Here is a 27,549-nt window from a genome sequence, read left to right as displayed (position 1 = left end):
TCAGCTGTTCTCACCTGCGTCTCCAGCACCGCCCCGTTGAGCTCACTGCACCACTCCTCACCTGCGCCCGGGACCACACCTCCGCCACAGTAATATATGTATACACACACACACGGCATACCTATTTTGTACACACATCCAGTGATGCATACACTCTTATATTGTACATATATTTATTACTCTCAGATTTAGCCATTCTTATATTTTGCTTGTTTTATGTTATTGTATTTTTGCACACCTCTGTTGCTTGTGAAGCTCGTACCAGGGTTTTAATAGTTTTGCAGTTTTCATTAGTTTTTATTTTTATTTAGTTTTGACTTCAGATTTTCAATTTTATATCAGTTGATTAGTTTTTACCAATTGTTTGCTAGTTTAGCTTAGTTTTTATTTTTTTGAAAATCCTTAGTTTCAGTTTAGTTTTAGTTGTGTTTGCAATAATTAAGTGTAACAAAATCCCAGTTTCATCATATCAGTCATTCTCTTCTGCTTATCCTTGGGTATGTTGCTATTCCAGCTACCATACTGCACCCTGGACAGGTCGCCTGTCTGTCGCAGGGCTAACACGCAGAGACAGACAATTCACATTCCCACCTATGGGTTCTTTAAATAAATAAATAAATAAATAAATAAATAAATAAAGGCAGATGAACAACCATTAATACCAGGCAACTATAAAATGTATATCTTGGCCCCAATGAGACTATTAACTCTCGCAGCACCGGGTGTTCGTAATTTTGGTTCAAGTGAATTGATGAACTTTTTGAAGGTAATTGACTCACACAGTTGTGTAGATATCCCCGTCCTGTTGTCTCGGGATGCATCACGCTGCCTTGCCTGGGGTTAGCTTCTGTTTTCTGGGGATGAGGGTTGAGTGTGCTCCCTTACCTTCTCAAGGTAAGCTAGGTTAGCCTTCTTGTGTGAGCTTTTCAAGTGCACTTTAAGGTTTGTGGGATTTTTTTCCCTTTAGAAATGTCCCTCATAATTTGTCTCTTTCCACTACAAGACACTTGCTTTATCCAAAACACAGTCATATTCGAAGTAATCCCAAATTGGACTCTGGCTCCCGACTTTTCCTGACATGATTCTGCGTGTGGACGGAGCAGCAACACAGACGACTCGACTAACGTATTTGCCACCTGCTGGCATAATTAGACAGCAAGAAAAAAAATCTGTAAACTAAACTTCATTTTCACCCTTGACTATTGTATGACACGCACACGTCAATGAAAACTAAACACATTTTTGCTATAAATTCAGTTAATTTTAGTTAGTTTTGTGAACACTCATTATAGTTTTAGTTAGTTTTCCTTTTTTTTGTTTTTATTTTTTATTTCCGTTAACGAAAATGTTTTTTTCACTTCTAGTTTTCGTTATTTCATTAGTTTTCGTTAACGATAATAACCTTGGCTCGTACACAGGAATTCTGGTAAGAAATGGTAAAAACTGCATTTTATAAGGAAAATGTTCGAAAGCACTCTTCACCTGTGACCAAGAAAACAACCCCCCTCCCCCAGCCTTTCCTGTTGGTGGAAAAATGTACTATGTGGACCAATCAAAAAAAAATTATATGGCAACATGGCATTTAGTTCTTTAGGAAGGGGGGAAGTTTTAGGAGTGACAGTGGTGTTTTGAGATGTGAGAGATTTGCTACGTTTAGCGCAAATCTTGTGTAGTTAGTGTGTAGTGTAGTTAATAGTTTTGTGTGCGTCAGAACAATGAGGCGACTGTTGAATGTTACAGGTGTTACAGGAGTGATACATCTGCTGTTGTCAGGCCTGCAGATATCAGGCTGTTGTTCTCCTTTATCTCATAGTGGACAGAAATTATGTTTTGGAGTGGCACAAATAATTTGTGTGGCATCAAATTTGATGATTGTTCTGTAAATAGTTTGAAATGTTTATTTTAAAAAAATGCCTTGGCTGCTTTTTTAGGTAAACAGCTGCAAAAAACTTTGTTTGCAAAACTCTGTTACTTTTTTGAAAAAGTAACTATATAAGTAATTGCCCAACATTGGTCATTATATCCTGCATTTTGCAGAGAGAGAGTTACAGACTCTCTCCCAGACCACAGACTCATACTCATAATACAAGTCAGAGCAAAAAATAAAATAAAATAAAATAAATAAAGTTGTGTTTTCAAAATTGGAGTTCAAGTTATTTTTATTTCCAATAGTGTTAACATACTACACAGGTCAATGACTAGATTTTTTTTTTTAATTTTCATTGTAAGTGGGCTAAAGTAGTTAATTAAAAGTAGTCCGACATAAATGTAAATGCTGTAATTTGATTATTTTAATAAACCATGTAACTTGGATGGATTCGATGCTGCTGTGACCACAGTGCACACATCTAATGTTGCTCACAGTGGTCCAAGTGACCGCTCAGGGAGTTTGTGTGTTCGCTCAGACACATAAAAAATTAGAGGGAACATTGCTCAGAACCAACTGGAATCTATAGTGGGTCTCAGTTTCACGGGCATGTCTGTATCCTGGGTCAATGGAAAAGCTGAGAGATCAGCAGCTTTTGTATTTGTTTTTGCATTGTGGATAAAACATTTTTAGGGGAAACCAAAGACTAGTGTGGTAGACAAGCTGCTGATGCTCAATGTTGAAGGGAAACAGAGCATTAGGATGTAAACAAGCTTTTGTGATTTATCTTTATACATAGATTTTCTCTTGGCCAACAGCGATATAAGAAACTTTAGCACATTACCGAGGAAAACCTTCTTCAACCATAATGTTGAACAAGTGCCAGCTGCACCAGCACTTTCAGATTTGCCAATGCAGTACACTAGCCCTTTTACACACTGCTCAAATTTTAAAATTCATGTTTGGATTTTTTAAGAAATATATTTTTACCTACTTTCTAAAATCAAGATGGAGGCTTGTTTCTGAGATGAGTATAATGTTGTTTTAATTCAAACAACTCAAGAGTTATTGAAGAATAAGATTAAGAAAATCAAACGTTTCCTGTATAAAGCATTTTATTAAATGAAAGATTGATCTTATGTATATATATATATATAAAAAAACAAAACAATAGTGGCCAGGAAATTTCTTATTTATTGATGAAAATGAATGAGTAGTGTATAAACATAAACAACTAATGTAAAGAGCAATGTCTGTACAAGTTGGAAAATATTAACATGAAAATCTTCCAGTTGAATACAATTCTAAACCATTCATGTCAGAAAGGATTTTATAACTTAACATTTAATTTTTCTTCAAATGACAACCAATTGAGCCAGGGTAATAAAAAAAATGAACTGAGGACTAATTAGAGTAATGTCCCATGTTTGAGTCCGAGATTTAATCAATGTGGCCCTACTAGGCTTCATCCCTTGCCAAGATCTTCTGAAACAAAAGAACTTTTTCCCTGACATTAGACATGAAGGGTACATTGTTAGTCAGCTGTTGTTCTGTTTCAGCTCCAGAATTCTTGCTGCCTCCTCAAACATTTCATCAGTGTAGTAAGTTTCTTTATTTGATGCCACCATCTCATCAATTTTTTTGATCAGATTGACAACTTGAGCTCTGTTCTTGATGTTACTGTTGTCTAACACATGATACCTGTTACCACATCTGTTCAGCAACTGTTTAACCTTCTTATGGCCCTCTTTCAGATAATGTTCTATTGTTATGCCCTGTGTAGTCAGTTTGTTACCATGAGTGAACACGACAATCATGTAGTTTGAGGCCTTTGGTCCAAACAGTTTTTCCAAGGCATCCACACAGTTCTGCTCTTCTTTGGTAAACCTACCAATCTGTAGGACCAGCAGGAAGACATGAGGGCCCGGAGTAGTAATCTGAATACATTTTGCGATTTCCTTCTTCATGATGTCTGCAGTTTTAGACGTATCCAGAAGGCCGGGTGTGTCAACCACAGTGATCTTTCTCAAACAGTTTGGAACATTTTCAAACTCACAGGTTTGCGTCACTGACTCTGAGCTCACATTAGATTTAAAATACATTTTGCCCAGGATGGTGTTACCAACAGCACTCTTCCCAACACCAGTTTTACCGATCATCACAATCCTCCTTGGAGGACCTATGGAAAGAAAGAAAGACTATTGTTTTTACTTTTTACTCTTTTACTCTGAAACAAGTTCCACCTAATACACACTTACTGCAGTATTAAGAATAAGTTTAAACATGAGATAACTTTACCATCAGGGATTGCGGCACCGTTGCCCATCTCTATTCTTATCTTGTTAGCTAATGAACAGAAACCCAGCTCTCCACTGTTTTAATCTAAAGCAGCTCCTGCACTCCGCCCACTGGGTGGAGCTAACCTCTCAGCCTATAATACCAGGAGTGCATCTGACACATTTCAAAGCTGATTCAGATTCTGGTGAAATCTGCACACTGTTCATTATTAAGCAGCTGACAAGATGAATTTTTCAAAGACTCAGGGTAAGTAAATCTGTCATACTTTATTCCATCAAAACTTCTAAATCTTCTACAGCTTCAATATATCTGTAAAGACAGCAGATTGTTTAATATATTCAACATGAACAACTGAAACTCTTCTTAAAATTTCTAAGAAAATCTGAAATTAATAATATGAACAATTTTATCAACTTCGTGATCAGGACTCCATATTTTGCAGTATATCATCTGTCTTTTTAATTTATTCATTTATAAAAATTTTTTAGACCAGCAGTGTTTGTTTTCGGTGAATCTGTATGTCAATCCTCTAATCCAGGGGTGTCCAAACTCCGGCCCGCAGGCCAACTGCGGCCCGCGATCCATTTTTAATTGGCCCGCAAGTAATTTTATAAATAGAATCGAATTGACTATGCGGAAACTCCTGTGGGGAGCTTTGTTTCCGGTGTCCTATTCGCGCCCTGTTTACGGTCCAAAACAAGTTAAGCAAATAAATAAATAAATAAATAAATAAAGCGGCGATTTACATTTCTATAGATGTCTCGGGCATTTACCCAATATATCTGTAAATGATGTTCATCGACTTGTCAATATTTTTTCCTGCGCCTCAGGGGAAAAGAGAAAAGGATTCAAATGTTATATTTCTCAGCTGTCCCTCGTTTATCGCGGGTGTTATGTTCTAAAAATAACCAGTGATAGGTGGTAGCCAATTTTATTTTTTGACGGTGCAAAACGTTTCGTGTACATCGTGGACATACAGCACTGCACTTCAGAGTCACACTGCTAGCGATAGATGCAGCGATTCTGTACTGTACAGGAGAGACGGAGGAGATCGTCTGCAGCGATCAGGACGCAGGACGTAAAAAAGCATGCAAACTTGCACTAAAAAAAATCTGCGAAACAGCGAGGTGAAAGGTGAACCGCGTTATAGCGAGGGACCGCTGTAATTTTGAAGGTAAGTCACAACATACCCTTCGTAAATACTAATGTATAGAAACCGTTACCAGCAATCATTAATTTTTTGTGTGGCTTTTTTTCACGGTTTGTTAACATGCTGTGTACTTGACTAGCTGATATCGACATAACGGGGAAAACATCTGGTTTGACTATTGTTCACCTGTAGTTTGAATGCTGAACATTTGCCTGTTTAAATCATAAGACCAGTCACTATACAGAGATGTGCTTCTGAATGTGGACGATGTGTCTTCTGCTGCAGTTCTGCTTGTGTTTAGTGATGTAAACAACTGATCGATCTAAACTCTTTAAACGTCAAAATTGATCATTAGATTTTTATGACACAACAGTGGTGAGTGTTCCCACCTTCTCCTCTTTGTAACTTAACGCGATCGTTCCGTTTTCGAGTTTTGGACATCAATTTTGGAGTATATCTTCGCAGTAGCGATTGACCGCAAAGTAAAGCTACCGGAAATGTACAACCCCACATCCGGTCTCAAACCAGGAAGTTAGCATTTTCTCGTGCACAGGGTCAATATGGCCCGCACTTCAACTTTTGCTTGAGTGTATTGCACTTCTTAGTTTTAACACCAGGGGGAGCTACTGTCGATCGAGGCAGTTGCTCCACCAAAAAGGACAATCACAGAAGAAATTTAGCCCAAGTTAGTTACTAAACATGGCAGAACCAAAGAAGCGAAAGGTAGAAAGTGAATGCAGAAAATTTCAGACATGGTGGGAGAGTGAATATTTCTTCAACGAATTCAAGGGGAAGTGTGTCTGTTTGATCTGCACTGAAATTATGGCAGTTATGAAAGAGTATAATGTACGACGTCATTATGAAACCAAACATCAGGCCTATGCATCCTACACTGGTGCTGAGCGAGAGCAGAAATTAAAGCAAAGGGTAGGTCTCCTGCGGGGTCAGCAACAGTAATTTTTTCGTGGTCAAAAGGTCCAGGAAAAGGCTACAATAGCCAGCTATGAGGTCGCCCAACTCATCGCAAGACATGGCAAGCCTTTTTCAGATGGAGACCTCATAAAACACGGCCTCGTTAAAGTCACTGAAATAATGCGCCCGTCAACAACGTCAGCATGTCCAGAAATCCAGTTGTTGAAGACTTGTCAGCCAACATTAAACTGCAACTGTCTGATAAAGCTGTGCTTTTGATTTTTACTCCATCGCATGCGATGAGAGCACTGATGCCACAGACACCGCACAGCTGCTATTTTTTTGCGAGGAGTGGACGAGCACTTTAGGTGAGTAAAAAATATATTCCACAGTACCCGTGTGTTAATGTGCAGGTACACATGCTTCAAATATCAATAATGCGCATCAATTCTGTCACTACCCTGCTTTTGCACACCACTTTCTTATATGCGCTTTTCTTGTTAACACACAGAGTACACACCGCTGTGCACTGCCCACGTACACGCAAAGTCAGCTGATCTCATCTGATGCAGATTTGCTCCTTGATCAAGTGACATTTGTCTGGATTTTTGGCACGAGTGGCGATCAGCACCGCGGCTGGATGTCCCGATTTACATACCCAGCGCAGCTGATACTCACCAGAATAATTTACTAAAATTATATGCACTCCTGTTATTAAGTCCAGTTCAGTCTGTTAATGTTGATAACGGTTTCAAACGAACGTTAATAGGTGTGTTGCTAAACCCAATAACTTAAATAACAAACTTGAAATGTGCCCGTCCCATTTTCCCCTTTATTGTTTTTTCTCTGTGCTGTAAATCTTCTGTCTAAGAAGAAATCTGAGGCTGCTGTTGTGAGAATGAGCTACCAAAGCTTTTTCTGAATAAAACAATAAAGATCCATTTATGGAAAGCTGTGATGAAGGCAGTTTTGTCTTTAATTATATTCAACAATATAATATATTCAACCACTTGTAAGTGATTTTTCTAACTTTAATACACTAAAGTTAAGGTTATACACCTAATTTCTAGTAAGTGGCCCAGCCCCTCCTATATTTTTATGTATATGGCCCTCAGTGAAAAAAGTTTGGACACCCCTGCTCTAATCTCAGTAGGCAGCTGAATATTGTCCTTAAAAGAATCCACAAAGTAAAATGTAGTTGAATTAGAGCTGCTCATTAGCGACAATTACATAGTTTGAAATCATGTTATATTTAATTTGTAATTTATGTGATAGAGAGCAGTAACAAGACAACCCATGCTTCCTAACAATCAAAGCCAACAAAATATAAAATATCAGCTAATGTAATCTCAGTTTGTTATGTGTTCTTGTGGTCACTCGTGGCATTGCAGCTAAAAGTTACTGCCTCTGAAAATTATACAATTTAGCTGGTGTTATTTTAAGTCTTTCACTCAGTGTGTGCACACTCTGTAATATCATAAAGGCTATTTTCAGTGAATTTGGCATGAAAATTTGTTAAAAGGATTTTCACAACTTTTAAAATACCTTTTCTTTTTCCTTTAATATTTCGTGTTTTCCCTGTCTGCATGAGTTTTAACATTCTTGTTAGATAAATTTGTGATTTAAAATTTACCACAATGTGGATGTTGTCTTAAGTGAGTTTGAGACTTATGAGTTTGGGGACCTATAAAATTTTATATGTTTAGTGAAGAATAACTGCCATTAAGCCTATGAACAGTATGTGTTATGTGAGGGCTGTGTTCAGGCAGGAAAAGGACCCAAAGTGCAGACTCTGGAAACAGACGTGAACTCAAAAAAAATAAAACAAAAAACCCCCTCAAAAAACCAGCTTTAATGCTGAACTCAAAGTAACAAACTTCCAAAATACAAACAATAAATACAGGCAGGCGTTACAGCATGGTAAACGGTGGATAAGGGTAGATCGCAACATGGACACAGGGAAACACAGGGCTTAAATACACAGAGGGAGCAATCAGGGAATGGGTAACAGGAGGGAAACACAGCTGGGGCAACTCAGGCCTAATGAGACAAAGGAAGCAAAACCAGACACATTAACATAAGCTATTCGGGCATCTGATTCAATTCAATCTTTTAAATCTTGATTAAAAACTTATTTGTTTAGCCTTGCTTTCCCCGCCTCCTAGAGCCCGCATTTTTGGTGTACTGTAAGTTATCTTTTTCGCTTTATTAATATTTATAATGTTTTGACCTTCAGCCTTTCAGGTTGTGCCTACTATGCCTGGTGTATTATTGGCTAGTTATGTCACCCGCCTGTTAGTATATTTTATTTGTATTTTGTGTTTGTTTTTATTATTGCTCTAACTCGTTCTGTGAAGCACTTTGGCATACCTGTGGTTTTTAAATGTGCTATATAAATAAAATTGTATTGTATTGTGTTGTATAAGACACGGACTTTCAAAGTAAAACAGGAAACATAACACAGAGGACTTGACAAGCGGATACAGCTGACAGGGGAGACAGAGCAACTAGAGAACACAGAGACATGAACCATAAGACAGAACTCTAACAAAGAAACCAAAGACTAGAAATGATAAATAATATAATAAACTCAAAACTCTGGGTCAACAACCCAGGTATCCTAACAGTATGAAGGTAATGCTTTATGCTCATTTCATGCCAGTTTCTGCCTTGAAATGTCAATCTCACTGCTATTGAATAGGCCTGTAGAAAATCTTTAAAAAATTTCGTTTTCTTGGAGCAGTAAAGATTTTGTCACAATACTGCACAGTGATTCAGAGAGTATTTTTCAGTTATGGACAGGAGTGAAATTTCTCTATAGTTACAACACAATGTTGTGTTGCCACACACATATACAAAGACTGACTTACAAGGTAAAGCAACACAAGCAACACTATCACACCTGGTACAGGAATAAGCCTTTAGTGCATACTTTGGACAAAACAGTTGTTTCCTTTATAAAAACAAAACAAAACGCTTGGACACTGCTAGCACGGTGCGCCCACACAAACGCAAAGCCGGAGATGAAGCATCGCTGAATATGTATCCAAACCAACTTCATTCTAAGCCAAAGACTAGAAAATATGATGAAGCATATCTTCCCTTTGCAGGGCTCGCAAAATTTCAAAATCCCTGGTAGCCCTTCGGGCAGGGACTCTTCAGTTTTTGGTAGCCCAAAATAAACTTAAGTAGCCCGAATAAAAAAAGAGAACAATTTTTTGATTGATGTTTTGTTTCCTGTTTTGTTTCCTTTACAATATTATACATTAAAGTATAATATTGTAAAGGAAACAAAATATTAATCAAAAAATTGTTGAAAAACAAATTACAACATTGTATAAAAATTACAATCATCAACTCAAATACTTGGTTCTAATTGAACAGAAATTTCTATGAACTTGTAAGAACTGTTTAGGACATGAGTCAGTCTGTGTCAGATCCTGAATCTGACATTTCCACTGAAGTCACGGGTAAGAGGCAAGTGGAACCAAGATCGAGGCCATTTGCTTTTTGAAGTTTGCAAAGACTGCTAAATTTTGCCAGTGGTAGTTCACTCTTTGCAACATAGTACGCTGTTTTAAACTGATTTTCAGGTTTATTTTTAGTATGTTATTTGCAATTGGTGTTTGTTCTGGGAAAGATATTGCAGACTGAGCAATAATGCATTTCTTGCATTTCACATGGGTTCTAATGGGGGCCTTTCTTAAAATGACTGGTCCCAGTAACAAAGGTGCTTGTCGACTCAGAAATCGAGGGAAAACCAACAACACACCCGGCAGAACATTATGTTATTTACACGGGTGCACATAAGTGGTCCGCAGGTGCGCATTCGCTGTCAAAATAAAAGACGCGCACCAGATAAGAAGTTGCAACGCGCGTTTGCGTCCATATAAAAAGGCACTGTTTTTGTCCGCTAGAGTTTCACGGCACATTCTGCACCACATCTCTGTGCGTTCATCATTTGTTTGAAGCCAGCTCACCTCCTGCAACCACTTTTCCGAGAATACGTGCTTCTTTTGTGGTTCGGACTCCTTCTGACATTTCTTTGGAGGTGGAGGAAAACCAAAGTAATTGCTTAAAGGAGCTTCTTCGACATCTTTAAGAGTTCTAAACAAATGTCTGTCCTCCTCCAGAAAATCTTATGTACGCAAACACGCGTTGCAACTTCTTATCTTGTGCGCGTTTTTTTATTTTGACAGCGAATGCGCACCTGCGGACCACTTATGTGCACCCCTGGTTATTTAGCTCGTCATATTGCAGCCACAGAAATTCTTTTGTCCATGAAACCATAAAGCTGCACTTTCTTTTTGCCTTATAGTCTGATTTGTCATAACTTTTCCGTTTTGTGGTCACTTCTTCACCCTGACCTGTCTTATTTGGCTCAGCAGAACTAAAATATATATCCTGCTGCTTTTACACAGACACTCGCATAACGCTCAGCAATTCTCTGCGCGATCAACCTCTCACATGTTTAAGCTTGCTGCGGGAGATTTCACTTGTCATGTTTGCATAGTAAGCTAACGATTGATAAGACGATGTCAGAGGAATTGGTGCGCAAATTATCGTCACTCACCAATCAGTACTGTCACTCTCTATACACAGTTTGCGCGATTGAAGCGCAAATTCAAACGCGATTTCAATATGTCACATATTGACAGTGGCTCACCGATGCCAATGACATAATTACCCAGCTACATTTCCGAAAGAATGCAAGAGCATTGACATATTTTTCCTTCCTACGATAGCCCGACGGGCAGGGCAGAGATAGGTTTTGGTAGCCCGACTGGAAAAATCGCTAGCCCTGGGACGTCGGGCTAGCGATTTTGCGAGCCCTGCTTTGGCTTCACCTGCACAAGTGCCGAGGTAGGTCTCCCCTGCAGAATTGGTTTTCCCTGCGTCGGGAGCACGCGCTGGGCTCTCCAAAATCACGGACAAACAGTATCCCACATTCTTGATTTTTAGTTCACAAACACTTGTTGTAATGACTAACTACTCCTGACATTTTGGAGATGTTAGCTCTTTATACAGTAAAGTTACAGCGGGATACAAATAATATCAGGCTGATCCTGCCACGATTTGTTCCCCCTGTTCAAATCACGGACAAACAGTATCCCGTGATGCCTCTGCCTTTGTAAATGGAGGGACAGTAACTGTGTGTGTATATGTAAACGTGTAAAACCTGAAGATAGCAGGGTTGGGTATCGTTTAGGTTTTATCCAATACCAGTACCAAACCGGTACTTTTGAAACGGTGCCGGTGCTTAAACGGTGCTCGAACTGGTGCTTAAAGAATGGAGAACACACACTTTGTCCAAAAACCTCTCATGTTCAGCTGTTTTTTTTGTAAAAAGATAACAATGTTAGACTTTTCTGCAGCTATAGGGGATTTATGGCATCACTCTTGGCTGGAAGCAGTGCTTAATCAATGGAAAAAACACAAACTTTGTCCAAAAACCTCTCATGTTTAGCTGTTTTCCACTTTTTCTTTGGTCATTTTAGTCTTTTTGGCCAGGGTGAAGGGAGTATCTGCTATCAACAAGAAGACAGCCGCATGTAGCTATGATGATGTTTGCTAGTTCACCTTACATGCATTAATGTAATAACGTGGTCCGCCTACTCAACGTAAATTACACACGAACAACATTAAGCTACTCACCCAGAGAAGAACGGCTGCTGCTGCTGCCATCATCATCCATCATCACTTCTGCTACACTGGCAGGGCTAGGGGCCAGGACTCTACTCTTCGGGTTTTTGGGGGATGTTGCTAACTCCGGGTCTGATAACAGGCACTACACCCGCAGTAGATGTGCACGGTGTGAGGTCTCGCAGCAAGCTATCAAATACGGCGCATTTCTCGGCTTTTAACAAAATGCTATGTGTCGCCAGGTGTTTCATAAGATTCGAGGAGTTACCTCCTTTGTACAGTATCAGCTTAAAGCAACTGTTGCAGGCTGCTGAGTTTGCATCTTTTGCTGTGAAGTACAGCCAGACTTTTGACCGCTTTGCCTTGGGCATTTTTAATCTGTAGCTCTGCTCTAAAAGAACGTACATACCTGGGCCCGCCTACTATCCTCGGAAACGTAAAATGATTGGCTAGAGTCCAAAGTGTATGACATCTCAGGAAAAAAAAAAAAGCACCGAAATGTGTGCAGCTTTTCGGTCTGGTTACTACCGTTTATGTCAGAATACCAGATACCGGTACCCATCTCTGGAAGATAGAGACAAAATACTGTTAATCTGACTATCTGCTATTCTGCAATTCATCTCATGTAAATAATAACGTGGCGCACAGCGTGACGTGAAAAAAGGCACATACCTTTGACGTTGCGTGACGAACTCTGTATTCCTCGTCCACACGTAAACGCAAAAAAGGAGTTTTAAAAATCTCCGTTCTCGGTGATTCGAAACACCGTTTACGTGTGGACGAAACAGCTGTGTTTTCAAAAATACCCGTGTAGGTGCGGACGTAGAGTAAAAGAGTTAGTAGTTTATTTTATTACTACCTGTAATTTATTGCAGATTACTTGTATTTGCTTAATTGTTTACTAAATGTTTGAGCTGTGAAATAAACCGCAATGGAGCAAAATATGGTTGTGTTTGGTTGGAGGATGTGTTTGTGCGTGTGCATGCACGCGCGGTCAGTGGGGGGGCGCGAACATTTTTCTTGTAAAACAAAGGGAGGCCTTGCAAAAACAGTTTGGGAACCACTGAGATAGAGAGAAATGCTGCAAAGCAGCCAGCCTGTTGGAGAATAATAGTGCAATCAAAAATAGAGTCTTAGCACAGCAGCTGCCCAACCTTTTTGTAATGTGAAACTGCTTTTTTGTTTTTAGTTATGTTTAATGCCACAGATATGTGAATGATTTTATATTATAAATTATTATAAAATAAAGCAGATTGTTTCTGAAAGTTATTATTGCTTTTTCTTCCACAGAAAATCCTGGCAAGTTTACTATCGCTTTGTTTGGAGAAAAGCCTGATTTCATGAGCAAGATCGAAAGTACAATCCTCCAAGGTCACTGTACTTTTGGGAAGCCTTCACCTCACTGTGAATTGAAAGAAGATAATTCATTCAGGATCATCAGTGCTCCTAAATTCTTTGATGATGAATGTATGAATCCAGACCAGAAGATTATTGACTTCATGGCACTTTCATATCCTGGCCCTCATTTGTTCATACTGGCAATAGAGTCAGAAAGCACATCTAAAGAAAAAGTGGGGAATCAAATCATTGCATTTAAAGATATCTTTGAAGAAAATGTCACAGAAAATTTAGTTGTCATCTTAGAAAAACAAGAAAACCATGATTTACTCAGTTATATAAACGAAGTGTTCAATGTCAAGTCGGTTAGTCTGAAAAAAATGGTTTCAGTATTTATGAACTGGTCTTCAAACCATCAGTCATTTCAGTTTGACTACAAAAACTACAGCCACAAAATTGTGCAAAGAAGGAAACATGAGTTGGAACGCAAAAGGTAAAAAAAAAACTTCCCTACTCTAATTTTGAGATAAGCTGGTATTTATATTTTTGTGTACAGTCATAGTGATTACTGTTATCTTTTCAGAAATGACTTCCATTCTTACAATGACCTTCAGAGAACAGGTAAGTATATATTAGAATGCAGATTTTTCTGTTATTTATTTATTTATTTATTAAATATTAGAATAATCTTAGAAAATGCTAAATGGTTACCACTATAATTATGCCATTATAGTTGGTGTTTTTTTTTTAATTATTATTAATTTCAGGTAAAATTTCTGGGGTTTGGCTGGCCAAACCTTTTCAGGCAAAGCTACACTGTAGACATCAAGTGTTTAGTCTCCTCCATCAGCTATTTTCATTTTCGCTATTTGATCTACAAAGATATCCTGTGTATCAGGGAGAGAATTGACGATCAGGGCTCTTTGTGTGTTAAAAGCCTTGCAGGTACACTAATTCTATGTTGTATCCACAGTGTCAGTAGCTAGCTATCCAAATCATACTCCTTAAATATTATCATATCATATCAGCTTTTTCTCTCTTCACTCTTCAGCCTGGCTCATTCTGCCCTCTTCAGCTTCATCCCTATCTGGTCCACTGAGTTTTACATTTGATCAGTTATCATCCACTGCTTCGTTTTCCCTTTTTTCCTACTAATCTTGGCAGAAGGTCATCACAACATCAAGAACAGTTTCTTGTTCATTCAGACGCAGGTTCATCCAAACGTGCTCCCGTCCTGTCATCACAATGGGCCGACTCTACGTTGATGAACAGCTCTACCGTGACCCCAGCACCACTCCCTGGTTGTATTAATGCCACTCCATATAAGAATCCCTCTCCTTCTGTTAACTTTCTCCCCAACTTTGCTGTCTTTCTTATGTTCCTTTTCCATTTCCTGGTCTTGTCTACTGTTACTGTAATAACTCCAAATAAAAAATCCTAATAAAATATGACTATCTAGTGGACCATTATAGCAAAAGCCATGGTTCACTTGGCAAAGTAGATCCATTCTGATTGCTACACTGCCAGACAGGTCAGGCAAAAATTTTAATTCATTCATTTATATATTTATTTATATATTTATTTTTTGTATGTTTTTCGTAGAACCAGGTGTTTTCATAGTAATCTTAACAGTTTTCAGAAGAGAAGTAATTATGAAAATAGATTATCTATTACATACCCCATATCCCAGACTCTCCAAACATCTCAGTGTAAATATTATGAAAGGGTATAAAAATGAACAGCATTCATTGCACATGCTTCCTCAGGTGTCCATTCGCCATGCTCCTTCAACTCACAAAGAATCTTTTCTGCACCTGAGGATAATATTAGTATACCTTAGAAGTTATGACCCAATAAATGCATCCAGTTGAAGAAACAAAGGTAAAACAATGATTAGATGTCTTACCTTCAAAGTGTACATAATGCCTGATGCCACATAGAGGAACAGTTGGGAACTGAGAAATTAACTCAATTCCTGTTTTACATCTTCCAGGTGGCAGTGCCCACAGTTCGTTAGATGCTGTGTTTAACATAGTTCTGCTGGGAAAAGGTGGGACTGGAAAGAGCGCATCAGCAAACACAATCCTGGCTGCAGAGAACTCCCTGCAGCCAATGCTTCCATCCCTGACAATTGGGAATAGCCAGCAGGATTCAACCCCATTTAAATCCTATCCAAGCTCAACACCAGTAACCACCAAGTGTGAGACCAGAATGATGAAGGTTGGGAGTGGTAAACAGATTAGACTGGTTGACACCCCGGACTTCTGTCATGAAAACAAATCCATGCAAGAGGCACAGCTGAATGAGTGTAAGTTGTACTGTCAGCCAGGGCAGTGTGTGGTGTTACTTGTGATACAGCTCGGCAGGTTCACAGAGGGAGAGAGAGGAATATTAGAGAACCTGGAGAGACTTCTTGGCTGGAGAATCAGGGAAAAAACAATCGTCCTGTTTACACATGGGGAAAATACTAAATGTAACCTGAACGAGTTCATTGTTCCTCGAAGTCACCTCAAGGAAATATTGGAAGCTTGTGGCAATCGTTACCATGTATTCAAGAACACCTCCAAAGACTCTAAACAGGTCAAGGAACTCATCAAGAAAGTTGAACAGTTGTTTCCAAATTTGACAGAGAAAGACCCATCTCCACAGTGCTGTTTGTGTTAGCTTTAACTTTGGTTGATGTTCACTGAATGTCCCAAAAAAGTGATCAACTCCAAGCCTGTTCTCACTCATGATGCGTAATATACCAACGATTTGTCACATCCCGAGGTGTTCCATGGAAAGGTGACCTTCCGTGCTCCTATGCAACGCACCGAATTGTGGATGAAATTGAATAGAATAACGCTTCCACGGTAACACACGTTCCAGCTGTGTACTACAGCCCTAACCATAACCTTATCCCTAACGTTAACCACCATCTTAATCATGTTAGTGTTTTCCAAAGCGATTTACGTAAAATAAATGTACATGCGTAGATTCATTCAAAACAGTTCTCATGTTTCCAAACTCATAATATAAGGACGTGTTGGGTGGCCAAAAGTGCAATATACTGATGATTTGCCACCTGGTGTAAAATTTTATGCTTTGGAAGTGAGAATGTGTTGATAACTCCATGTATCAGTTTGTGGAGAAGGTACAAGTGTAATCCTTTGATGCAGTATGAATTTATTATTGTGTGTATTTATTTTGATAGCTGTTCTGTCATAGTAACTCCAATCTTCAAGTTTAGAAGGTTACTTATTACTTATACTTATTTGCCTTTAAATATATTTACATTTGCTTTTAAACTTAGGGAAATAAGTATGAATAATCAAATATGATAAAAAGATAATTAAAGACTTCAGTATAGTTTATAGATAGTTATTGTTCAGTATGTTCAGTATTGAGAGATCAAAACAGGTTGGAAGTGGGTGGGCAATATCTCCAGTTTTTTCTTTTTTTTTTGTATATCAGAAAAAAAAAAGGAAAAAAGCTAGTTTATAAGTTTTGGTATAGCATAACGTGCATAAGACAAAATGTTGGTGAGTAAAATATAACAATTTCTATACATCCAGTTTATTTGATATCTATTCAAAACAAAATGGAAAATAATGATAATAATAAACTCAACTTAATCCAGCAATTATGTTGTGTCAGTTATTTAAAGTCTTGTTCTAACTAGCATTAACTATAAATGTTTATTACAACATCTTTATTACTGGTAGTTCACATATCAGCTCATGCCCTTTGTTCTGTCCATCTCAGGTGTTGCTCTTCCTTCTATTGGAGCAGGTATGCAGACATGTGGTCTCTGGCTCTCGGGGGTGGGTAATATTGCAGCCTCTCACTGATGGCACTTTATTCATGCTTTGATGGTTACCCCAGTGCTGTCAGCGTTAATCTTGCTAAAATGTCATTAACACCACAACCGCATTAACGCGGCAAATCTCCGTTAGCGAGTTAGGCTCACCCTGTGCGAGCAGCTGCACGGCGCTAACCGCGCTGACGAATTGACAAGCTCAGCAATCTGTTCTCTGTTCATGGTGTTAGTGTTGTCAAACACATGATAGCTGTTACCACATTTGTTAACTAATTTTCCAATCATGGTGTGGCTAGATTTGAAATAATGCTCTATTGTTATGCCCTTCTTAGTCAGTTTGTCAACATGAGTGAACAGCACAATCCTGTAGTTTGAGACCTTTGGTGCAAACAGTTTTTCCAGGGTGTCCACACAATTTTGTTCTTCTTTGGTAAACCTACCGATCTGCAGGACCAGCAAGAAGACATGAGGGCCAGGAGTAGTAATCTGAATACATTTTGCGATTTCTTTTTTTATACTGTCTGCCGTTTTAGATCTGTCTAGAAAGCCAGGTGTATAGACCACAGTAATCCTTCTTTCACAGTCTGGAACATTTCCAAACTCACAGGTCTTTGTTGCTGACTCCAAGCTAACACTAGACTTAAAATATGTTTTACCCAGGATGGTGTTGCCAGTAGCACTCTTCCCAACACCAGTTTTCCCAATCATCAGAATCCTCATTGGAGGACCTGCAGAAAGAAAGAAAGACACAGTGTTATAATTACTGTTTGAATGAACATATTTTCAACTGCAATAGAAATTAAAAAAGAGGCAGCTAATAAACACTGACTGTAGTATAAAGAAGAAGTCTATATAAATGAGCCAACTTTGCCATCAGGGATTGCAGCACTGTTACTCATTTTTGTTCTTGACTAATTGGCAAATGAACATAAACTCAGCTCTTCACTGTTTTAATGTGGTGCAGCTCCCTGCACTCCGCCTATTGGGTGGACCTCAGCCTATATCACCAGGAGTGCATCTGTTAAATTTCACAGCTTAAGAATAATTTTTCAAAATCGCCATGTAAGTAACTCTTACTTGCATTGTTCCACTGCATTTACAAATCTCTAGTCTTTACTATAGATATAAAGACTGGAGAATGTTGCGCATTCTGCCTATGTGGTTTAATATCACACTCAAATGACACAGTTCCACAGTGAATCTAATTTTCATTTTTAACTTTTGTTGATTTTTGACCTTTCCTTTAGCACCACCATTTAGCCAATTTCTGGCAAATCTTCTCAAAATTTTCATAAAATCTGCAACATTATGGTGTGCAGAGAATCAACAGTAGTGGCTGTGTTATGAACACTTTTCCATCAAGTGTCAACAATAGAATGCTATGTAGATTTCCTGTGATTTAATTCTTTTAGTACCACCATCAGGTTTTCAATAATAATCTTAACAGCCTGCCACAAAGTATAAGGTGTGTTGACAAGAGAAATGCAGAATTATATATTCTTTTTGCAAAAAAAGATTGAAATGGCTGTGGTGAACCCATACTCAAGAAGAGGGAGGAACACAGGGTAACTTAAAAGAATGGATGAATGTGCACAAAGGTAGACTATCTTATGCAGAAGGTGCAATCTGAAAGAGACTGTAAGACAACCAAGACAGAATGTCGCAGGGCAGCATCGTAGGATGACTTTGACAATCAAGAAAAGGAAGTGAGTCAAGACAGAGGCGAGGATTAAATGGTGGAAATTAAAGAAGGAAGAATTGATTGAAGAAGTGATAGGGGAGAGTCACCATTAAGCATACCATTTTTTGAGGTTTCAGAACTTGAGCAGACCAATTCTTCCAAACTGTTGCACTCAGACTGTGGAATGCACTGCCTCTATTTCTGCAGAGTTTGGACTCTGTGGAAACTTCAGTTGCCTCAAAGCCCTTTTTATAGAGGATGTTGAGCTCTCAGACCACCCTGGTGATCAAATGCTAAACTTGAGTTGGAATCGAGTGTGGGAAATTGTTTGGAGCTGTCTTTATAATACTGGACATTTTTCATCATATCATTGTAAATATATACATCATCTTGAGTTTGACATTCGTAAAAATAATATAAGTAGCTGCTGCAGTGAGTTTCCTTGCTGAAAGGCTCTTACCTGAGAGTCCTGTAACCAAACCAAAATATATTTTGCTGTCATTTACTTTAGTGCCAGTTGCCAAACAATGGACTGCTACCAAAATTATACTTCTCATTTTGAAAGAGACACAGCTTCACCAGGTTAAAGTAGGAAAAAGCAGATATCACTTTTGAAAGGTACTTTTTAAACTTTTTTGTTGTTGTTGTTTTTTAATTATACACTTCATATCACAGCTTCACAAATAAAAAAACTGAAATAATTTTTTGACACTGTCAAAAAAAATTATCTAGGTCAAGAGGTGCATGGTATGGAGTGAATTTCCAGGTTCTATTATTGAGTCTGTGGCAGTTTGTGCAATCATTTTCCTTTTGACTGCTGTAAAACATGTCCTTTTGTTCTTCATGTGGTGCCACCTAATAAAAGTCATGCAATGTTTGGGGGTTTTTTTTCAAGATAAACAAATCTCATTGACAGGCATAACATTGAAAGTACAGCTTGTCAAGATCTGGTGTTGAATGAAAGGGTAGTTGTAATTGTTGGACTGAAAAGCTACATGCTTCTTGCTAGTACTCATACTGGAATGCTTGAACAAAGAACTTGAAGTTAGCAGCCAACACATTATTTACCCTAGTTTTCAAATAGAACATATGCTCTGAACACCATGACTCACAGATTATTGCCCATAAAACAACAGATGTGTGTGACAAGTTGCAAAGGAGAACTGATTCTTCTGCATGATTCATGTACTAAATATACAAAATGAATATCATGTACTTCTAGAAAATGCAAGAACAGTACAACAGGATATTTCACAATGGCTCTTCTCCAAGTAAAAAAACACCACATAAAAATAAAAGCGTACATATATAATCATGCAACTATATGTCTACATTGTCAGAACTAAATATTTGGACCATTTAAACAAGCTTCTCATTTATTCAGATTTTTTCTGTCCTGATCCTTTAAAAAGCTTTTTATAAAAGTCATTTAAAATCACCTTTTTCCAAAAAAACATTTGGAACTGACAGAAAACACAATTTGATGAAAACATGAAAACACGATTTTGAATAACAGGAAAAAAGCAAAATAAATCTACACCTTTACAATAAGACCACCACATACTGAAATAATGACAAAGGACTGTTTAAGAAAAGAGGAATCATATAAAAAATTATCATGTGAGACTTTTCATCATAAGGTAAAATAATGGAACAAAGATTTGGGGAATGCTATCACAGGAGAGGATTCAAAGTATAGGGTGGGCCATTTATATGGATACACCGTAATAAAATGGGAATGGTTGGTGATATAAGTCCTGTTTGTGGACTTGTTTTGTTTTTTCAATAGGAAGAGGGCCATGTGACACAAACAGGACTTTAACATCACCAACCATTCCCATTTTATTACGGTGTATCCATATAAATGGCCCAACCTGTAGTTCTTCTGACTCATAGACTCACACATTAAGCCTAGTGCAAATCTAAAAATAAAAATAAAAATAAATCTTCAAATGAAGAACTCCATTCAAGTTGTCTTTTACCCTGGGACTAAGATTAGCCTATGTCTAGGAAACGATCTGATCTGCAGAGCTCATTCCTGCAATGTTCATTCTTTAAAGCAAAAATACACCAGAAGAGCATTAATTAAATGTGCACAGGCTACAGGAACAATGTTTGGCAATATGAAAGAAGGAAAGGTTAGAGTGATATCAGAAGAAAGAAACTTCATTAGATCCTACAAAATGACAACAAAAACAAATGAGTTTGTTTTTTAAGCCACAATTAACAGAACAACAGGAAAGGAAAAAGAAGTGTCACACCTTATAAAACAAATGCTATCAAGCCTTCCACTAGAAAGAATAAAAACTATATATAAAAAAAGAACAAAAACTGTGTTTTATGTGGTCTCTTTGATGTTGTGACTGATATGATTCTATCAAAGTTATTTGTCTGGAGTGAACTTTTGAATTCGATGAGGCTGACTGTGGTTTGTTTAATGTGAGGAGTAGATTTTTATTTGGTACATTTTCTTTTTCATTATTTTTTAAAATTAATAAATATTGTGTTTTTTCTGTGGATAAACTGGCATTAATTTATCAATAATAGCATGCAAAGAAATCTAAACTTTAGTAAATATACTTGGACATTGAGCACCATTACAGATACTGGAGCTTAAGTCAAGCATCAGCAAAAACACAATCTAAACTCTTTTTTACCGGATGAAATATTCACATCATACTGCCTGGGTTACATTGTTTGCTTTCAAGTCATTGTTGTTGTAGCTTTTTTATTTGTTTGTTTACTTTCGGGGGTGGGGGTTATGTAGAGTAGTGGTAGATATGATATCATTGGATGATTTTATTTAAATAACTCACTTGCTTGGATTTATTCAGGAATGTGCAAGCAAGTGAAATGGAAAAAGTAGACATTAATTAAAGCCAAAATGAAAGCAAATCTTCTCAAGCAGTGTTCCTCAAGTTACTGCCATTTTGTGGCTACAGTTGCCTACTGCCTCTGGAAGCAGGCTTAACTGCGTTCGGATCCTATTGGAATCTGAAGCGGGTCTCAATTTTATTGGTGTCTCAGTGTCCTGGGTCAATAAGGTGAGAGGTCAACAGCTTCTTAAAAAAAATTATGTCCATTGTGGATAAACCTCTGATTTTTAATGGGGAACTACACAGGCTGCTACTGAGTATCCTTCTCTGCTTTGGGATCAGTTACCATCAGTTACCCTCTGCATATTGTGTGGAAACAGAGAATTAGCATGTAGACAAACTTCACTGATTTATCATCTTAACAGATAGGTTTTCTCTTGCTAACAACTTGAACAACATGAGTGACATAAGAAACCTTTAGTGTGTTGGCAAAGAAAGCCTTGCTCAACAGTGACATGGCTGTGACATGGCTCCACCAGCACTTTCAGCTTAGCATGTATGAAAAATCTTTTACTGTAGCTGGATGAATGTATGAAATTACTAAACAGCCGTTCGCCAACACACCACGTTGAAATTTAGCCATGCCATACTCTGCTCAAACGTTAAAAATCCCCTTTGGAGTTTTAAAATGATTATTTATGTATTTAAATCTACTTTTTAAAATCCAGATGTAGGCTTGTTTTTCCGAGATTATTAAAAGCTGTTTTTTTAGAGCAACATGGTCCTCACAGGACAGCTTCTACAGATGATTTCATAGAATATGATGAATTAGTATATATTAAGCAAAATCTAGATTTCAGAAGGACTTAAACCTTAAACATCTGTAGCAACATTTTACCCAGCATAGGGTTAATGTAACACGATTCATACATGTGATGATAGTGTAATCTTAATTCAGTTAATTCATTATGCCTAAACCGTGTGTGTGTGTGTTCACTTTCATTGTGGTTTGGAAAATGAAGATCCAAAGATCAAACGTTTTTCTCTAAAGCTTTTTATTCAATCAAAGTTGGGTTTCATGTGCACATAAAATAATAGTGATCAGGAATTTTCCTTATTTGCCTTATAACATTCATTTACATAAAGGATTATTACATAAGCTTAAATATTAATGTACATACATATAGCTCCTCAAAATACAACCACAATATTGAAAATAATAATTAATGTCTTATTTAATTCTTGTGATGACCCAATGTAATTACAAAAAACTAAATAAGTGAGGATTATTTAAAGTTCCATGTTTGAGTGTAGGTAGGGTCAGTGTGGCCCTACTCAGTTTCATGTGTCTAACCGTTTTTCCCCACTCGGTGACACACCCGCCGGGGGTCAAACTCTGGTAATTGGTGATTCTGTTCTCAGACATGTGAAGCTAGAGACACCGGCAACCATAGTCAATTGTCTTCCAGGGGCCAGAGCAGGCGACATTGAAGGAAATTTAAAACTGCTGGCTAAGGGTAAACGTAAATTCAATAAAATCATAATTCACGTCGGCAGTAATGACACCCGGTTACGCCAATCGGAGGTCACTAAAATCAATATTGAATCGGTGTGTAACTTTGCCAAAACAATGTCGGACTCTGTAGTTTTCTCTGGTCCCCTCCCCAATCAGACCAGGAGTGACATGTTTAGCCGCATGTTCTCCTTAAATTGCTGGCTGTCTGAGTGGTGTCCCAGAAACGATGTGGGCTTCATAGATAATTGGCAAACCTTCTGGAGGAAACCTGGTCTTGTTAGGAGAGATGGCATCCATCCCACTTTGGATGGAGCAGCTCTCATTTCTAGAAATATCGACAAATTTATTAAACCCCTCAAAATATGACTATCCAGAGTTGGGACCAGGAAGCAGAGTTGCAGTCTTACACGCCTCTCTGCAGCTTCTCTCCTCCTGCTACCCCCCCAAAAACCCATCTCCATAGAGACTGTGTCTGCTTCCAAAAAGACAAAAAACAAACTAAAAACCAGCAACAAACAACTTAAACAATCACAAAGAAAGAACAATACAGTATCCACATCTGAACCAAAGAGTAAAACAGTGAAATGTGGATTATTAAATATTAGGTCTCTCTCCTCCAAGTCTCTGTTAGTACATGACTTAATAATTGATCAACAAATTGATTTACTCTGCCTTACAGAAACCTGGTTGCAGCAGGATGATTATGTTAGTTTAAATGAATCAACACCCCCGAGTCATTCTAACTACCAGAAATCTCGAAGCACAGGTCGAGGGGGCGGTGTGGCAGCAATTTTTCACACCAGTCTATTAATTAATGAAAGACCAAGACAGACTTTTAATTCATTTGAAAGCCTGATGCTTAACATTGTCCACCCCAGCTGTGAAACTCAGAAACCAGTCTTACTTGTTATCATCTATCGTCCACCTGGGCCTTACACAGAGTTTCTGTCTGATTTCTCAGACTTTATATCTAATTTAGTTCTGAGCTCAGATAAAATAATTATTGTGGGTGATTTTAACATCCATGTTGATGCTAAAAATAACAGCCTCAACATGGCATTTAATCTGTTGTTAGACTCAATTGGTTTCTCTCAAAATGTAAAAGAACCCACCCACCACTTTAATCACACTCTAGATCTTGTTTTAACATATGGCATAGAAACTGAACATTTAACAGTGTTTCCTGAAAACCCTCTCCTGTCTGATCATTTCTTGATAACATTTACATTTACAATAATTGATTACGCAGCAGTGGAGAGTGGACTTTATCAAAGTAGATGTCTTTCTGAAAGCGCTGTAACTAAGTTTAAGAATATAATCCAGCCACTGTTATCATCGTCAATGCCCTGTACCAACACAGAGCAGAGCAGCTATCTGAACGCTACCCCAACAGAGGTCGATTATCTTGTTAATAATTTCACCTCCTCACTACGTACGACTCTGGATACTGTAGCTCCAGTGAAAACTAAGGTCTCTAATCAGAAGTACCTGACCCCGTGGTATAATTCTCAAACACGTACCCTAAAGCAGATGACTCGTAATCTGGAGAGGAAATGGCGTGTCACAAATTTAGAGGATCATCATTTAGCCTGGAGAAATAGTTTGTTGCTTTATAAGAAAGCCCTCCGCAAAGCCAGAACAGCTTACTACTCATCACTGATTGAAGAAAATAAGAACAACCCCAGGTTTCTCTTCAGCACTGTAGCCAGGCTGACAAAAAGTCAGAGCTCTTTTGAGCCAACCATCCCTTTAACGTTAACTAGTGATGACTTCATGAACTTCTTCACAAATAAAATTTTTATCATTAGAGAAAAAATTACCAATAATCATCCCACAGATGTAATATTATCTACAGCTACTCTTAGTTCCATTGATGTTAAGTTAGACTCTTTTTTTCCAATCGATCTTTCTGAGTTAACTTCAATAATTACTTCCTCCAAACCATCAACGTGTCTTTTAGACCCCATTCCTACAAAACTGCTCAAAGAAGTCCTGCCATTGATTAATTCTTCGATCTTATATATGATCAACCTATCTCTAATAATCGGCTATGTACCACAGGCCTTCAAGGTGGCTGCAGTTAAACCTTTACTCAAAAAGCCATCTCTAGACCCAGCAGTCTTAGCTAATTATAGGCCAATCTCCAACCTTCCTTTCATATCAAAAATCCTTGAAAGAGTAGTTGTCAAACAGCTAACAGATCATCTGCAGAGGAATGGTTTATTTGAAGAGTTTCAGTCAGGTTTCAGAGTTCATCACAGCACAGAAACAGCTTTATTGAAGGTTACAAATGATCTTCTTATGGCCTCTGACAGTGGACTCATCTCTGTGCTTGTCCTTCTTGACCTTAGTGCAGCATTCGATACTGTTGACCATAATATTCTATTAGAGCGATTAGAACATGCTGTAGGTATTACAGGTATTGCACTGCAGTGGTTTGTATCATATCTATCTAATAGACTCCAATTTGTGCATGTAAATGGAGAGTCCTCTTCACACACTGAGGTTAATTATGGAGTTCCACAGGGTTCGGTGCTAGGACCAATTCTGTTTACATTATACATGCTTCCCCTAGGCAGCATCATTAGAAGACATAGCATACATTTTCACTGCTATGCAGATGACACCCAGCTCTATCTGTCCATGAAGCCAGATAACACACACCAATTAGTTAAACTGCAGGAATGTCTTAAAGACATAAAGACTTGGATGGCCACTAACTTTCTGCTTCTTAACTCAGATAAAACTGAGGTCATTGTACTCGGCGCTGAAAAGCTTAGAAATATGGTATCTAACCAGATTCTTACTCTGGATGGCATTACCTTGGCCTCCAGTAACACTGTGAGGAACCTTGGAGTCATTTTTGACCAGGATATGTCCTTCAACGCACATATTAAACAAATATGTAAGACTGCGTTCTTCCATTTGCGCAACATCTCTAAAATTAGAAATATCCTGTCTCAGAGTGACGCTGAAAAACTAGTTCATGCATTTATTACTTCCAGGCTAGACTACTGCAATTCATTATTATCAGGATGTCCAAAAAACTCACTGAAAAGCCTTCAGTTAATCCAAAATGCTGCAGCAAGAGTACTGACAGGGACTAGAAAGAGAGAGCATATTTCTCCTGTTTTGGCTTCCCTTCATTGGCTTCCTGTTAAATCCAGAATTGAATTCAAAATCCTGCTCCTCACATACAAGGTCTTAAATAATCAGGCCCCATCTTATCTTAATGACCTTGTAGTACCATATCACCCTATTAGAGCACTTCGCTCTCGCTCTGCAGGCCTACTTGTTGTTCCTAGAGTATTTAAAAGTAGAATGGGAGGGAGAGCCTTCAGTTTTCAGGCCCCTCTTCTGTGGAACCAGCTTCCAGTTTGGATTCAGGAGACAGACACTATCTCTACTTTTAAGATTAGGCTTAAAACCTCCCTTTTTGCTAAAGCATATAGTTAGGGCTGGACCAGGTGACCCTGAATCCTCCCTTAGTTATGCTGCAATAGATGTAGGCTGCCGGGGGATTCCCATGATGCATTGAGTTTTTCCTTTCCAGTCACCTTTCTCACTCACTATGTATTAACAGACCTCTCTGTATTGAATCGTATCTGTTATTAATCTCTGTCTCTCTTCCACAGCATGTCTTTATCCTGTCTTCCTTCTCTCACCCCAACCGGTCGCAGCAGATGGCCGCCCCTCCCTGAGCCTGGTTCTGCCGGAGGTTTCTTCCTGTTAAAAGGGAGTTTTTCCTTCCCACTGTCGCCAAAGTGCTTGCTCATAGGGGGTCATATGATTGTTGGGCTTTTCTCTGTATCTATGAAGCGCCTTGAGGCGACATTTGTTGTGATTTGGCGCTATATAAATAAAATTGAATTGAATTGAATTGAATTGAATTGAATTGAATCCCTTACCAAGATCTTCTGAAACAAAAGAACTTTTTCCCTGACATTAGACATGAAGGGTACATTGTTAGTCAGCTGTTGTTCTGTTTCTTTTTTCTTGTTCAGCTCCAGAATTCTTGCTGCCTCCTCAAACATTTCATCAGTGTAGTAAGTTTCTTTATTTGATGCTGCCATCTCATCATTTTTTTTGATCAGCTCAACAACTTGAGCTCTGTTCTTGATGTTACTGTTGTCTAACACATGATACCTGTTACCACATCTGTTCAGCAACTGTCTAACCTTCTCATGGCCCTTTTAAAGATAATTTTCTATTGTTATGCCCTGTGTAGTCAGTTTGTCAACATCAGTAAACACGACAATCATGTAGTTTGAGGCCTTTGGTCCAAACAGTTTTTCCAGGGCATCCACACAGTTTTGCTTTTCTTTGGTAAACCTACCAATCTGTAGGACCAGCAGGAAGACATGAGGGCCCGGAGTAGTAATCTGAATACATTTTGCGATTTCTTTTTTTATACTGTCTGCAGTTTTAGACGTGTCCAGAAGACCGGGTGTGTCGACCACAGTGATCTTTCTTAAACAATTTGGAACATTTTCAAACTCACAGGTTTGTGACTCTGAGCTCACATTAGA

General features: G+C 38.3%; 2 protein-coding genes and 2 pseudogenes across 2 annotated transcripts; 1 reads left to right on the top strand and 3 right to left on the bottom strand.

Moving 5' to 3' along the window:
• Positions 1 to 2,973: 2,973 nt before the first annotated feature.
• Positions 2,974 to 4,160, bottom strand: LOC146514735 (GTPase IMAP family member 7-like; annotated as a pseudogene).
• Positions 4,161 to 4,323: 163 nt separating this feature from the next.
• LOC146514734 (uncharacterized) lies at positions 4,324 to 16,926 on the top strand. Its single transcript, XM_085167758.1, has 5 exons — positions 4,324 to 4,411; positions 13,161 to 13,701; positions 13,792 to 13,829; positions 14,414 to 14,509; positions 15,202 to 16,926. Exons 1-5 carry the CDS (start codon positions 4,390 to 4,392, stop codon positions 15,870 to 15,872), a joined length of 1,368 nt encoding a protein of 455 aa, XP_085023884.1. The 5' UTR covers positions 4,324 to 4,389; the 3' UTR covers positions 15,873 to 16,926.
• Positions 16,887 to 18,053, bottom strand: LOC146514733 (GTPase IMAP family member 7-like). Its single transcript, XM_085167763.1, has one exon. The coding sequence runs from the start codon at positions 17,725 to 17,727 to the stop codon at positions 17,140 to 17,142; it is 588 nt and encodes a 195-aa protein (XP_085023889.1). The 5' UTR covers positions 17,728 to 18,053; the 3' UTR covers positions 16,887 to 17,139.
• Positions 18,054 to 26,871: 8,818 nt separating this feature from the next.
• On the bottom strand, positions 26,872 to 27,549 carry LOC146514732 (GTPase IMAP family member 9-like; annotated as a pseudogene).

Source organism: Neolamprologus multifasciatus, chromosome 7 (assembly GCF_963576455.1).
Source record: "Neolamprologus multifasciatus chromosome 7, fNeoMul1.2, whole genome shotgun sequence".
Taxonomy (NCBI): Eukaryota; Metazoa; Chordata; class Actinopteri; order Cichliformes; family Cichlidae; genus Neolamprologus; species Neolamprologus multifasciatus.
Note: the sequence above shows the minus strand (reverse complement) of the source record. Positions and strands in the feature narration are given on the sequence as shown.